Raw genomic sequence first — 13,810 nt, forward strand, 5'->3', positions numbered from 1 at the left:
TATTCTGTCATGACCAGAGCCAAAGTAAATGTAACTGATTAAACTTGACAGACCTGTCTCAGATCTGGGCCTTTACTTTCCACTATGAAGAACCCAGTGCCTCCTACATTGGCTCTGAATATTCATAATTGTCTCATATTTATACAATTTCTAATAGTCCTGGTGTCTCTCCCTCAAGAATTGCAAAGTCATGAAACCAAATATTTGATCCTGACTTTCCTAAACAGTCGGTAGTCGACTTTGAAAACACAACATCTTGTTTTGGAGACGTTCAACTTGGTTAAAGATTCTTTCATTTTATTTTAATATCACAACAAAAAACACATTTGTTAATAACTTTTATTGAAATATAACATTGTTCAGCTTCCTGCTCATACAAACCTACATTCCTGATCCTTATTCTTAATCATTGTTCATCACTCTCAGAACAACAGCTGTATAGCACATGATCAATTAATCCCATTGTAACTCCATGTTTTCACGCATTTACATGTATTATCATCATTTAAAGCTGCACAGGACACTTTATATACTGGTGAGCTCCACAAAGGGCAGTGACACGTGTGCAGGACTTGTGGTAAACTGGGTGAAGCTGCAGGTGAATCTACAGTATAGTATAGTGTGTGACAGTCTGAGGGACAGTCTGTTGCTTCCAAGTTTAGTGATTCATTCTGATAAAATGGGATGTTTTACAGAGCAGTCCAACCTGGTGCTGCCTATATTATGCATTTTATAATTCAGTCATAGACTATTCTGTACAGAAAATATTGTACCATTTTATTATCACTGCTTTTTTTTCTTTTTTTTTTAACTAGTGGAAAATCTAGTTTTATTTTTCTTTTAGAAACATTCAAAGTTTCAAATGCTCTTCTCATTTTCTAATAACCTGGGTTCAACCGTCTGAATCTCTTTGCGTCTTCTCTCTGGTCCTGGAGGAACCTAGAACAATGAAGACCACACACATGTAGAAGTTGGTGCATGAGGTTAAGATTCAGGAAAAGCAGATGAATGGTTGAATTGCACTCATGACCTTCCTCACTCATTCAACACGACTTCTCAATGATTATTTCTGTTGATGTCGGTCTTACCATCTACAGCAGAGAGCAGGGCTTCTTCTTGACCTTGGTGGGCTGGGGGCAGAGAACGGCACGGATGGCCTCGTCAAACACAGTCTTCAGACCACGCTGGGTCAAAGCCGAGCACTCCAGGTACTTCACTGCATCTATAGGAGTGAAAAAAGAGTTGCATTTATTTGGAGCTTTTCTAGTCTCTAAACTATGGTGCTGCACACTTCCTGCACAATAGTGGCCTACGATACTTTGACTGGAAGAGCCTGGGATTGGACCACCGACCTTCTGGAAAACCCAGTCTACCTCCTGAGCCACAAACTACTGTCTACTGTCAAACAAAACCCTCTCTTAACCCTCAATGTCGACCCTCAATCTCAAAAATGTGTGCTCCCGCTAGTGCTAGTGCTGTCTCGATTCTCAGAAAAATTAAGTTGAGGGGCAAGTTAAGCTGTATAGCCCTCAATATTGAGATATTCCGACACCACCCTTGGGAGCAAGGGCTATCCAGAATGCAGTATTTTCTTTGTTAATAGAGATATAAATATTATGAAAACCATTGTATTATCTAACTTTAGGGCCATTTAATGGATTATTTACCTCATTGTTGCATTTACGATCTTTTGTCAATAGCCGGCCGGTGCGGACAAGCCATGTTGCTATCATTTAGTTACAAAATGGTCATTTTTCTCTGTGGTAATGTACTTGTTAAAGGGATAGTAGCATTTTTTTTAAAGTGGGGTTGTATGATCTACAAATAGCCCCTAAGTTTAATTGCAGTAGAAGACTCTCTGCACTCCTCCCGTTAGCAACACCAGCCCATAGCCCTGCCCAGAGATTTACAACATACAGTGTTGTGAACAGACCCAAAGAAACGGCCTATTTTCGCAGCCTAAAAGAGGTTTTACCTGACCTAACCAACTCACGTATCCCTCCGCCCAGGGTTAGTGCCCACCCATCAGCAGTTGGTTAGGTCCAAATAAAAACTGCGTTTTTCCTGCACTTTGAGGGGCTGGAAAAAAATTATATTATAGCGAACAATGGAACTGTGTATTTTTTTTCAGGTAAAACCTCTTTTAGGCCACAAAATTAGGCCGTTTCTTTCCACAACACTGTAAGTTGTAAATCTCTGGGCAGGGCTATGCGCTGGCGTTGCTAACGGGAGGAGTGCAGAAAGTCTTCTACTGCAATTAAAGTAGTTAGGGGCTATTTGTAGATCATACAACCCCACTTGTGCTACTATCCCTTTAAGTTGTTTACAGCATACATACAATGTTATAAGATGACTGGGCTAATGTCATCACCCGTAGCTGCAGAGTTATCTAACGATAGTTACAGCTGGTGTTTACCTTTCAATAAGCCGTGGTATGCAAAAAACGAAACTTATCACCCAGCACATCCAGTTATGGGGGGGTGTCCTAAGATGTATCTGCATTTAAGGGGTGTCCCGTTTCTAAGTAACAAAATTACCCTTAACACTTGGTTTTGAGGGCTACTAAAATTAAGAGTTGAGCTTGAGGGTTGAGATTGATGGTTAAGATAGGAACTGGAATTCACCCTAAGAGTCGGTCGCCCATGAGTGTCACTGACCTATCTCCTTTGCCAGAGCCAGGCCCTGGGGGTAGGTGATCGGTGCCAGCTTTTTTTCCTTCAGCTTCTCGATGGTCTCCTTCTCGTCCCTCAGATCCAGCTTGGTTCCCACCAGGATGATGGGCGTGGAGGGGCAGTGGTGACGGACCTCCGGGTACCACTGGTAGAGGACAGAGTCAAAGACAAATGCAGTTAATGAAGAACAAGTGTTAGAGTCCTATCAGGTTGTATCCGCCCTGTCTGAGCTGGTGCTGTCGGAGATTTGCCTACTTCTCTGTGGGGGAACTGTTGGGTTTTACTCAATGTCTTCTCCACACCCTGACAATTGGTAAAGCGATGGTCTGAAACTGAAATTGTGAAAATGATTTGTGATTGGATGAAGGTTTCACATTGGTCTTTTTCTATCAAGTGGCCCTGGTTTAAGACACAACCTTGCAAATTGAGTGAAAATTTCAGTTTCAGACCTGTACTAATGGACTACATGGTTTTACTGCCTCCTTGAACTTTCACAAATTCTCTCTTCTTAGCCTCCCAAAGCAGCTAGTTGATACCCGGCTGGGCATCATGGGTAATAGCCAATGAATCACTATGCTGATTTTTTTGAGCCAGTTTTTTTAACTGGTTTGTAAAAGTTAAAAATTTTGAGCAACTGTGTGCTGAAATTTCTGTCTAATACAGCAGTTACCTGTTGGGATTCTTTACAGTCTAAATTCCCTTGGGACTTGTATGATCTGAGATTCTTTACAATTCATAAAACATCTTCATAGTGGTCAGTGTTACAAGATTTCATGAAACTGCATGTTGACTTGTTGATTTCCTAGATAGATAGGCTACTGTATGTTAGAAAGATGCACCTTTAAAGACGATACTCACCTTAGCTCTGACATTCTCATAGGACGCTGGGCTCACCAGGGAGAAACAGATCAGGAAAACATCCTGAATGAATAAGGGAGAGAGTGTCAAGTGTTTGTATCAGGGCTGGGGTAATAGTTTGTTCCCTCATCTAACTGCAGGGGGCAATATTTCCCTCTTGGATTGTGGACATGAGTGTTTGGGTACTTGATTCAAACTGCACCAAAATGTTGAAACATTATAACATCTTTTTAGTTAGTTGATTTGTTGCTTTTTTTCTTTTCTTCAGTGAGATATAGCATCAATATGAAGCAGTGTTGTATACATACATGTGGAGATTTTTTTTGTTGTTGTTGTCTAATGAATTTAATCTTGATACTGTTTGTGTGGATTGTATTTATGTCTGTGTGTCTGTGATTATATTACCGTCTGTGGGTAAGACAGTGGGCGGAGCCTGTCGTAGTCTTCCTGTCCCGCTGTATCCCAAAGTCCCAGGTTGACTGGTTTACTGTCAACCATCACATTAGCTGAGTAGTTGTCAAATCTGTGGAGCAAGCAACATCAGTGAATCAATCAATCAATCAATCAAATTATTTCATCCTCTTGTGTTGAGCACACTCAGATTGGAAAAAAGTGTGTATCATTGTGTCTTTAGTGAACTCACCACTGCAGTGCTCTGTATTATAACATTTAATCATCACTGCCCCCATGTGGTCACAGTGAAACACTACAGTCTGATGTATGAGCTCTGTGTGTCACTTTAACCTGGACCTGTGCTATGTCCTCTTGTTCCATGAGACAATAAAAGACTTGTGAAATCATTGTGAAAAGTTTCATGTAAAACTGTTTTAGTAGCATCAAGTATCTGTCACATATTTACATCGAATCAGAGAAGCAAAAAAAAATGTTTACACTTTAAAAATTAAAAAAAAAAAACAGAGCCAACACTGATGTTTCTTCTCTTTAACGGTGTCTGGTTTGGAGATGATTTTTAGATTTTCAACTTAACTTTTTTTTATTTCATTCTCTTTTACTGAACTGTATTCAATGTAAGTAAACACAGGACCAGTGCCTTGCTCGTGGGCACAGCAACAATAACTGGTGGTGAGGAGGACAGTGTTGATCATTTACTCTCTTCTTCTCTACTTCCTGTACCTGTTCAGTTTTGAGCTGCCAGGCTCTTAGAAAGAAGTGTGTTTTCATAACCTGCAGCTGTTGCTGCTGCTGCTGCTGCTGCCAGCCTGGACATGTCAGCATCAACACCGGCACACACGTGCACGTGTACTGCTACTGTGTTTGTGTGTGTGTTATGTCATACTGAGTCTCTTCTACAGTATGTGAACCTTCAGGTAGAAAGAAATGCCCTTTATAAGAGAGAGAAAGAGAGAGAGAGAGAGTTGAGATGAGATGTGTTGGTGTGCATCATACTCACACAGTAGGAATGTACTCCCCGGGGAAGGCATTGGTTGTGTAGCTGATGAGAAGACATGTTTTTCCCACAGCTCTAAATAACACAAGTAAAAAACACAAAGAGACACAATGAGAAGACAATGACATTGTTTCAGGGAGTAAAACTGGAAGTGAGAGACGGATTAAATGTGGATGGGACTTTACCAGGAGACATAAACTTTGTCCCACTTCTATTCTACACTCTACATATGTAGGCTACTGTTTATTTTTATAGCATTACAAGGACAGACTTTCCACCATGAGCTAACAGGAAGTGATGCAAGACATCGGTCACACCTCAGACTTAAAATGTCACTGCAGCTTTACAGAGAAAAAGCAGTTTTAGTGCTAATACCACTTTTTTTTTCTTTTTGAAAATCGAGACATCACAGCCAGAAACATGCTGAAGACTGCAGAGCCGTGTAGTGCAGCAGATGATCAAACAAGTATCAACTAGCCTTGTTCTTATTTTTTGTTCCAGAGCTTTGCTGTCAGCATTTCATCAACAACACCAGAGCTCGTGCCCCCGTCTTCACCAGGACACTGAAGAGCTTCACACTGTTTCCTGATTAATCAAAAGAACAGCTACAGTAGAAAACCCACTAACTATGAAGCTGGGTGTAACCTGGAGCTCAGGTAAACAAATCTCCAAATGTTATAGCTGTGTTGTTTTCCCTCTAGCTAATGTAACAGACTGCTTCTTTATTGTTTGTTTTCTTTGATTTGGTCTGAAAATGTCAGGTAAGTCTTACTCCTTCGCTCACAGAGTGAATGTATGTAGACGTGCCCGAGCAGATCCAGACTGTGCCCAATTTTCAAGGAACCATCTGTTAATCACACAAAATCACAGGTGGTGGTTCACTGCCACCTATAAAACCCCTGAAGAACCTACTTCCTCAATCAGCCTCTCACTCTGAGGTATAATCAATACAGCAATTATCTACCAAACATGTGGAACATTACAGAAGAGATCACATTAAAGATTTTGGTGTTTGAATCAGGGGTGATTGTTTATTTGTTCATTATAACTATGGATGATTTATAAATTAAATGTTCGTGTAAGTTAACATTTGACAAAAATAATCTTTACTCAAGATTAATTTGCAATCTTTTTCCAGAGCTCTTAACCACATCTCATGTTCTTCATTAGTGGATGGAGACAAATCAGAAGCCATGAGCATTGGTGAGATGGTCTCACTTGTCTTTTGTTGTTGTCACTTGTCATTACAAAGAAAAAACTAACTTCATGATGATCATAAAAGCTCCAAATGAAGCTATACTGTAACTGACCGCAAATTGAGTTAGGGTTTAGAGTTAGGACAACCTTAATCCTAACTATTTACAGTAAGGGTGCTTTATGGTTAAAAGTAAAACAACAATGCTCACATGTATAAATACAGACTTTCTCATTGTTACTAATATTACTGTTGCGATCATATCTGTTTGCTTCATCTCCTCTCGCTGATCTTGTGCTCTGTGTTTTTAGGTCAGCATATTACTGTTGCGAGTTTTATTTCCTCTTGCTGATCATATGCTCTGTATTTCCAGAATATTACTGTTCTGATCATGCACTTTGTTTTATCTCATACTGTTGATAATACAGTATGTTCTGTGTTTTTAGAATAGCCGCCTATGGACCGGTGTTGAAAAGTAGCACATGTGCTAACACACCCAAGTAGGCTAAAGCATCTGGTCTGTCCACTGAAACCGTCTCAATGTATTTGTGATGTCCATATCAAATAAAATAAGCATAACATATACCTAATTTAATAATATTTGATCTGTACAGTATCACAGTTGTTATTAATACCATCCTCAATAAGACTTGGTGGATTAATATTAGATCGTGTGCAGATTATTTGCTTGCACAAGAATGATGAATATGATCTACTGTAGTCCAAGTTGGATTGGTCGTTGTTGTTGTATTTCTCATATACATGGGGAATAAAAGTGTATAGTAAAGCGTTTAATGGGCGTGGGTCTGACCAACAGTCAGGGAGATTGATCTCTTACTGCATAGAAAACAGAAACCAGGTATAATTAACCTGATGTCACAGTATGTGGTGGTAAGTTTAACACACAGGTACCAAAATTAAATCACATGGTTATACTGTACGTGTGTCTGTTTTGTCTAAACGGATACCAGTGTGACACAGAGTGACGAGCTGGGGCTTCACCTGCTTTCTTGGTTTCTAAGTGTCAGTTAAATCACAAACACACACACAAAAGAAAAAAAAAACCCACAGACCTGTTTTGCATAGTACTCATCCACACATATACAGTAATGCCATTATCTAATGCTCCCAACACTGAATGAAATTGAGACTGTATCCACTTGAATCTCAGTGTCAAATTAGTGTAAAACAACACATTGTATGAAAAGTAGTGTCCATACCTTCTAAACTACAAAAAAATAATAATAGTAACACAAACACTTCACCTTTTATAGATACAAAAATGATAATTAAAGCCCCTGTACGGAGCTTTTAACTGGATACGCAAAAGTCTCTGGTTTCTGCTAATGTGCCTACAACAGCAAATGAGCCCATCGTGTGAAGATACGCTATTTCCAAGTAGTTTAATTCTATACGTCTGGAAGGCATGGTCGGGTCCAGTCTTCTTTCCGATGTTTCCAAAACAAATCTACATGCGCCGGCCAGACAAACGTCTTCATGACAGTAGGAAATGCAGTCTTCATTCCAGCAAAACACCACTGCTTTCGTCCACAGGGGCCACCAAAATCAACACTACATGAAAAGTCTGTACAGGGGCTTTACTGTAATATAATATTTGTACATTCAAGTCAAAAATAATCATCAAAATCACACATTTTCTGGTAAAAAAGAACCAATTTAAGAACTGACCCAGTGTCTAAAAACGCCTTTGTCACATAAAGTTGGCATTTTTAAAATGGCTGAGGAACAAAATGACTCAATAGTGGTTAGTGGTGTTCAGGACTTCTATCTTTGTGAGGACCCGTCTGGGTTTCAGAGGTTGAGCCTGATGACAAAATGTCAGGTCATCACTTCTCAGGATTCAAATTTGGTTTAACATGTAGGCAACACCTAGATTACTTCAGATGAAATGTCAAAGTTGCGCTAGTTGAGGTTATGGGCCAAACGGGTGCATTTTGTCAGTGAAGGCTCCCATTAGTGTAGAGACATAAGTGTGTGAATGTGTTTTGTGGTTGTGTGTGTGTGTGTGTGTGTGTGTGTGTGTGTGTGTGTGTGTGTGTGAGTCAGAAAGGAACTGATCTGTTTCAGAAGCTTCAGTTAGCGCAGAAAACAGGAACCAGCCAAAGTGAGCTATCAAGACAAAAAAAAGCTTCCACCTCTGATCTCTCTGGCTTTTTGCTCTTAATCTGGTTTTCCATCAACTCTCAGTCCCCTTCTGACACCATCCAACCTTATCTGGATTTAGTTTGGCAAACTCTTCAAAGGAGACTCATTCTCTCTCTGTGTCTGTCCTCTCTTCACTATCACATAGGCCTAAATGTAGTCTCTCTAATTTAGCTTCTGATGTTTAATGTCTCTGAAGGCTTAGTTTGGCTCATTCTGATTAGGTTTACTGTGTTTTATGTAGCCTACTAGATATTTTACTTTTCACCCTGTACAACATGCAAGAGGCTTGGTGACACAGTGGCTATACTTCACAGAGCTAGTCACTGTAATATACTGTAGCTATAGCAGGGTAAACGCAAACACAGCAGCTAGTCAGGAGTATGCTAGTGCTAATCAGTAACAAAAGCACTACAAATGTATTCTTAATTGCTGAATTCATCATTTTACTCAGGGAGGAACAAAAGGTAAAAGATGATTAGCTCAATTGTTAACAGGACAAGATGCTTGAATAGTTTACTACAACCTGTGTATCAATAGTTTAGGCTATAGTGTTTGGTCATTCCTAAATTCAGGGGGAAAATATTTACATGTCGTTGAGTGAATGAAATCATTTCTGCATTTCAATTGTGATTTTAAAAAAAAGTTAAGATAATAGAACCATCTCAGTTTGTGCCATCTCTTGACTCAAGCTAGGGAATTTGATGCTGCAACATTAGCTAGTTCTCGTTCCCTCACCTTGAAGTCCATGTACTGTGTTTAAAATAGGTTTTAAATGAGGAGCCTGAAATATGTAGTCAACAAAAGTGTAAATAATGTTCACCTTTATTTCCATGACATAAAATGTGTCTATTTAACGTGACTCAGGTATAAACTGCTAACAGGCTAAATGAGATAACAGGGTTTGTTGGAGACGTTAGGCCTAGATCTCATCAAAGCAAACACAAAAAAATAGTTCACTTTTATGCCCTTGTTATATTCATAGATGCACTCTTTCAAAGTATCATCAATGTCTTCAAAAAAAACAAACTGTTTTTAAAAAGAGCAACCGTCTGTTTGTAGCCTTCTAGTGGCTTTTTACCTCTGGCAGTTGTCGTCACAGGACGGGAGGTGTGTTGTGAAAATGATCTTCTTCAGTAAAACATACAAGTATTATCAATTTTGATACCAAAAATGGAAAACGTGTGCTGACTTCCTGGTTGGCCTTCAAGAAACCTCATACCTCCACAAGGCTCTGCCATTAGTCAAATAAATGGAAATATTATGTGTTCTATATGTTTATATACATTTTAATCTACGTTTATTGGACAGCATGAGTTTGTGCTGACTGACTAAGGGTTTCAAAATGAATATTTATTGCTGCTAAATTATAAATCAGTGAATTATTGTTGATATATAACATGGGTATATGGTTTACTGTAACTAGGCTATATATCAGCAGCACATTTACTTGTATTTACACAGACTTCCTCACAACTTGAGAACAACTTCCCCTTCTCGATCTGTTAATAGAAGCTTTATATCTCTTTTTTTCACACCTGGTTAAGTCACATGTGGACAATATACAGTGCAAGGAAAGTGCAGCTGCTGTGTTTCTTTGAAAACGTTTTGTACCGTCTCCACAAAGCTCCACTTGTGTCCTGAACTCAACAGTAGAAAAAGAAAAACATCAAGATGCTGCTACACATGGAAAAAGGATGTTTGCAGGTGCTGCCTGCAACACGATGTGCCACACTGGGACAAAGTCAGACAGCAAGAAATTACTCATACCAGCACCAACAACTTCAACTGACAGCTTCTCGGCACTCATCCAGCTCATACACACACTCTCTCACAGACGGACCATCTGTAAAGGCCTTTTCAGACGTTTAAACTATCATTTAAACTACACATTTTTTCAACAACGTCCTCTTGGGGAACCAAAACAAAATTGTTTTCCACAGGTGTGAAGCCCAGATTTCCCCCCTCTCATTCCTTACATTTATGCCATGGTTTGCATGCACGGCTGAACTACATGACTTAAATATGTGTTGATGGTGTGGTCAAAACAAAAAAAAAAAAAATGGGAAGAAGAGTTTGACTGAAATCTGCGTCACGTTCTGGTTGGCAGTCAAGATAAACACTGTGATTAAAGAGAACACATGAGGTTGTGTTTTTGATATAAGAGCTCGCCATTCATGTGGTTTTAATTCATGAGAACAGCAATCCAACCTCACACAGGAATTTATCTTGAATACACAGAGGCACAGTCAGATATAAAAGCCTCAGGGTGCATCATTGTGAGCTTCATTCTGGCTTGGCTATCCAAATCAAACACTAAAGTACAGTGACAGAACATTTTCTCCAGGATTCCTGACCTGACACCATACTGAAATCTTAAAATTCAATCCTTTTGATCCCTAATTCAGGGATGAACAAGTCGTACTTGGTTGTGATCTGGTAATAAAACCATGCTTGGGGCTACTACAACTTTGATAAAGTTACAGCACCTCCTGGTTACACATAGTGACAAACACTTGGTTATTATGGTATGGGAAACAACCACTCTCATGATTAAGCAAAACCAACACCAACTGTTCTAGTAACCAGGAAACAAGAAACAGTTGAATGCAGTTCAAGTCTCAATCAGCCAGACTTTCATTTTAGGGCCACTTGAGGGCTTTGTCACTTGAATATAAATGAATAAAGTTTTCAGGCTGTATTTAATGACACAGCTTAATGTTTTTGTAAGAAGATAGTGAAGTTTATTCAGGTGTCCACCTTCAAAATTTGAGTTATGTGAAGTGATGACAGACTTCACTCCTTCGCTGCTGTGTAGATTTGAAATCACAGTGTTACATTCAGCAAACACCAGGAAGCTTCAGCACACCTCAGGCTGTACCTGTCCTGTGCCCGACCTGTAAATGTTTAATTTTCTCTATCTGTTTACACATCTCTTGTGCAGTTATAACTGCAGTACTTCCGCTTTACCGTTTCACCCCCATCATGACAACGGGCCTTTTTGCCCCACCTTCAAGAACCAAAAAAAAAAAACTGTGTAGTAGGTATTTTTTCCTGATGTGGTAGACGACGTGTTGTCCAAACTTGTTCTCAGAAAGTACTGAGAAACTGAACCAAGTTGTGTAAAAACCCACAACATCCAAATTTGACTTAAGAGCTTAAGACCTCCTTCATGAACCACCTTTTTTTTGGCATTTCTTGGGTTTCCATCTCCAGTGAGAGTGTGTGCTCTTACAGCTTTTACAACATTTTCCTGCATGTTGTGGCCTGCACTTAACTCATCCAGCGCTGCTGACTATGGCTCAGCGCTGTCAAACACACGCCTAAAGGTTTACACGTCTCCCCTGGACAGCCCCTGTGTTCTTCAGCGCGTCTAAGAGAACAGCAAGCCTCAAGTTTTGTGAGAGACTAAAAAGCCACATCACTGCGGAAGTTGAGCAAACTGTCACTCGAGGTTGATCAGAAAACCGTTGACGTTTCTATCAAATGCAAAATCCAGAGCCTGGGGGCCAAACCACCCCCTCATCATTCATCAGGTCCGTTAACTGTTCATGTATCAACAACTTTGTGGCAGCTTAAGTTATAACAATGTAGATAAAGTAGAAATAAATGGCGTACCCATCTCCCACGACCACGCATTTGATAGCCTGCATCCTGTTCCGCTCAGCTTCGTCTGCTGCTCTTCACCCTGACAGAAACAGACTCAGAGAGGAAGGTGCAGAGACGCAGAGCAGCATGCAACTACAGGAAATTGTTACACACCTCCCTCACTTCCCTCCCTCGGCTACTTCTTTTTCTCTCTCAGTGTCTCTTCCTTCATTTTTTATTTTTTTTTGCACACATCTCTTCTTCCTGTTTTGTTGTGTTTGCTTGAGTCGCTGCTGCTTCTAAACAACGGAACTTATGCAAACAACATAGGCCAAGTGGTGTAAAATACAGAATAAATGAGGTGTTATAAGAAGTCTCTGTTGCAACTGATTAAAAGCTGTGAAATGTTCATGAAGGGTTTTGAAAGGGAGGAGGTGGTGCACTGACAATAATAGCGCTGGACTTTATTTAAAACTTCCTCCTTTTGCAATCATGCAGCAAGAACAAGAGAGAGAGAGAGAGAAAGAGATATTTGCATGCATGTTTGTATCAGAGCCAATGATAAATGAATTGATTTTAATTTGTAAAGTGATAAAAATGGAAATCAACCGGAATCAACTACAAACTCACAAATGTAGATGAGAATCAAATTCTGAAATAAATTTGTGTTTTTTTTCATTCGAAAAAGGAAATTGATTATTTATTATTGACTATCATTATTATTTAGTTTAATCTTCTTGACACTTGAAGCACAATGCTAGCTTTAGCATGTAGCCGTGAATCTTAGCAAAGACATTACGAAGTGTAATGTAGAAATGCGCAGCACAACAGTTTGTGTACTTCCTGTTGAGCATCTTCTTACATGTTTCCTGCTATAATTTCTGGTTTTTCCACATATTTTTGCTTTTCTTTTCTTTTTTTCCTTTTTACCCGGACATTCAAGTGCATTGTAAACTTTTGACCTTTTTGAATTTAGTTGAAGTTTAATTGTAATTTGTAAAATGATTTTTTTTAAGGAGGAAAGTAAACTACAGTAGCACACAAATGCATCTTCTCTTCAACAGCTGTGATACAGTTTTTTCACCACTAGATGTCGCCTCAGCATTGTTTCTGTCATGAATTTTTCAACTCAAGCAGCAGAGGAAGTGTTTGTTGGACTAGTTTGTTTCTTACTTTAATTTGAATTAAATTTAACTTTAATTTGCGATCTCTACTAAGATAAAAGAAAATGTTTTGGTTTTAGATCATCAGACTAGACTGACCATGTGACCCTCCTGAAATAACCTGATCAATTAACATGATTTAATGCTGTTATCTGTCTGAATCTGTCTGTCACGTAAAAACTGTTCCTGCAGTAACTGGCTCATCCTTTTCTAATGAGTTATCTATTCATTACTCATATCCCTTTATTGATGAGGTTGTATTTGTACTTGAGTAATTTGGCCGATGATCCAGTGACATTAGATACTGTTCAGGATTCTGGATGCGATACCACCCACTTTGACCCCATGAGACTTCTGCTTTTCAGCCAGCTTTCAGCTGTCAAGTCAGCCGCACTGAGTCCACACAAAAAGGCAGAACAAGGGAAGAGTGAAGTGAAGACGCCTACGGAAATAAAAGTGTCTAGTTTGGCGTTAAAGTATGAACATAAAACACAGTCTGGTCAATATTTTCAGCAGCGTCTGATAAGTGTCAAGAGGCTCGATGCTCACTCACACCGTGTGATGCGAGTCTGAGCTTTCAAAATGTACTTCCTGGACGAGCTGGGTTTTGTGTGCAGATTTCAAAACACTCCCTGTCACTTCCACTCATAGTTTCAACATCATAGTTACAGCAGACTTGAATATGTGCTATAGTACCAGTGTTTGTCAAAAAAAACATTCTCAATTACAAATTAAAAGCCTGTGTTATTTACCACTTTGGACC

At 39.4% G+C, this 13,810-nt stretch overlaps 1 protein-coding gene across 1 annotated transcript; it reads right to left on the bottom strand.

Moving 5' to 3' along the window:
- Positions 1 to 276: 276 nt before the first annotated feature.
- On the bottom strand, positions 277 to 12,001 carry rac2 (Rac family small GTPase 2). Its single transcript, XM_085785606.1, has 7 exons — positions 11,915 to 12,001; positions 4,942 to 5,013; positions 3,936 to 4,053; positions 3,531 to 3,593; positions 2,658 to 2,817; positions 1,089 to 1,222; positions 277 to 939 (listed from the first exon to the last, which is right to left on the bottom strand). The coding sequence occupies exons 1-6, from the start codon at positions 11,947 to 11,949 to the stop codon at positions 1,092 to 1,094; spliced, it is 579 nt and encodes a 192-aa protein (XP_085641732.1). The 5' UTR covers positions 11,950 to 12,001; the 3' UTR covers positions 277 to 939; positions 1,089 to 1,091.
- Positions 12,002 to 13,810: the final 1,809 nt, after the last annotated feature.

Source organism: Trachurus japonicus, chromosome 1, assembly GCF_045865225.1.
Source record: "Trachurus japonicus isolate A0001 chromosome 1, Traja_1.0".
NCBI classification, from domain to species: Eukaryota; Metazoa; Chordata; class Actinopteri; order Carangiformes; family Carangidae; genus Trachurus; species Trachurus japonicus.

What these genes read in the sequence shown, in the direction of transcription:
- rac2 (XM_085785606.1), bottom strand. Translation starts at nt 11,949, where the DNA reads ATGCAGGCTATCAAATGCGTGGTCGTGGGAGATGG. An exon ending in ATGAGAATGTCAGAGCTAAG is followed by an intron (nt 2,818 to 3,530) that starts GTGAGTATCGTC and finishes GTCCTCTACCAG; the next exon opens with TGGTACCCGGAGGTCCGTCA. An exon ending in GGCTCTGGCAAAGGAGATAG is followed by an intron (nt 1,223 to 2,657) that starts GTCAGTGACACT and finishes TCACTCCTATAG; the next exon opens with ATGCAGTGAAGTACCTGGAG.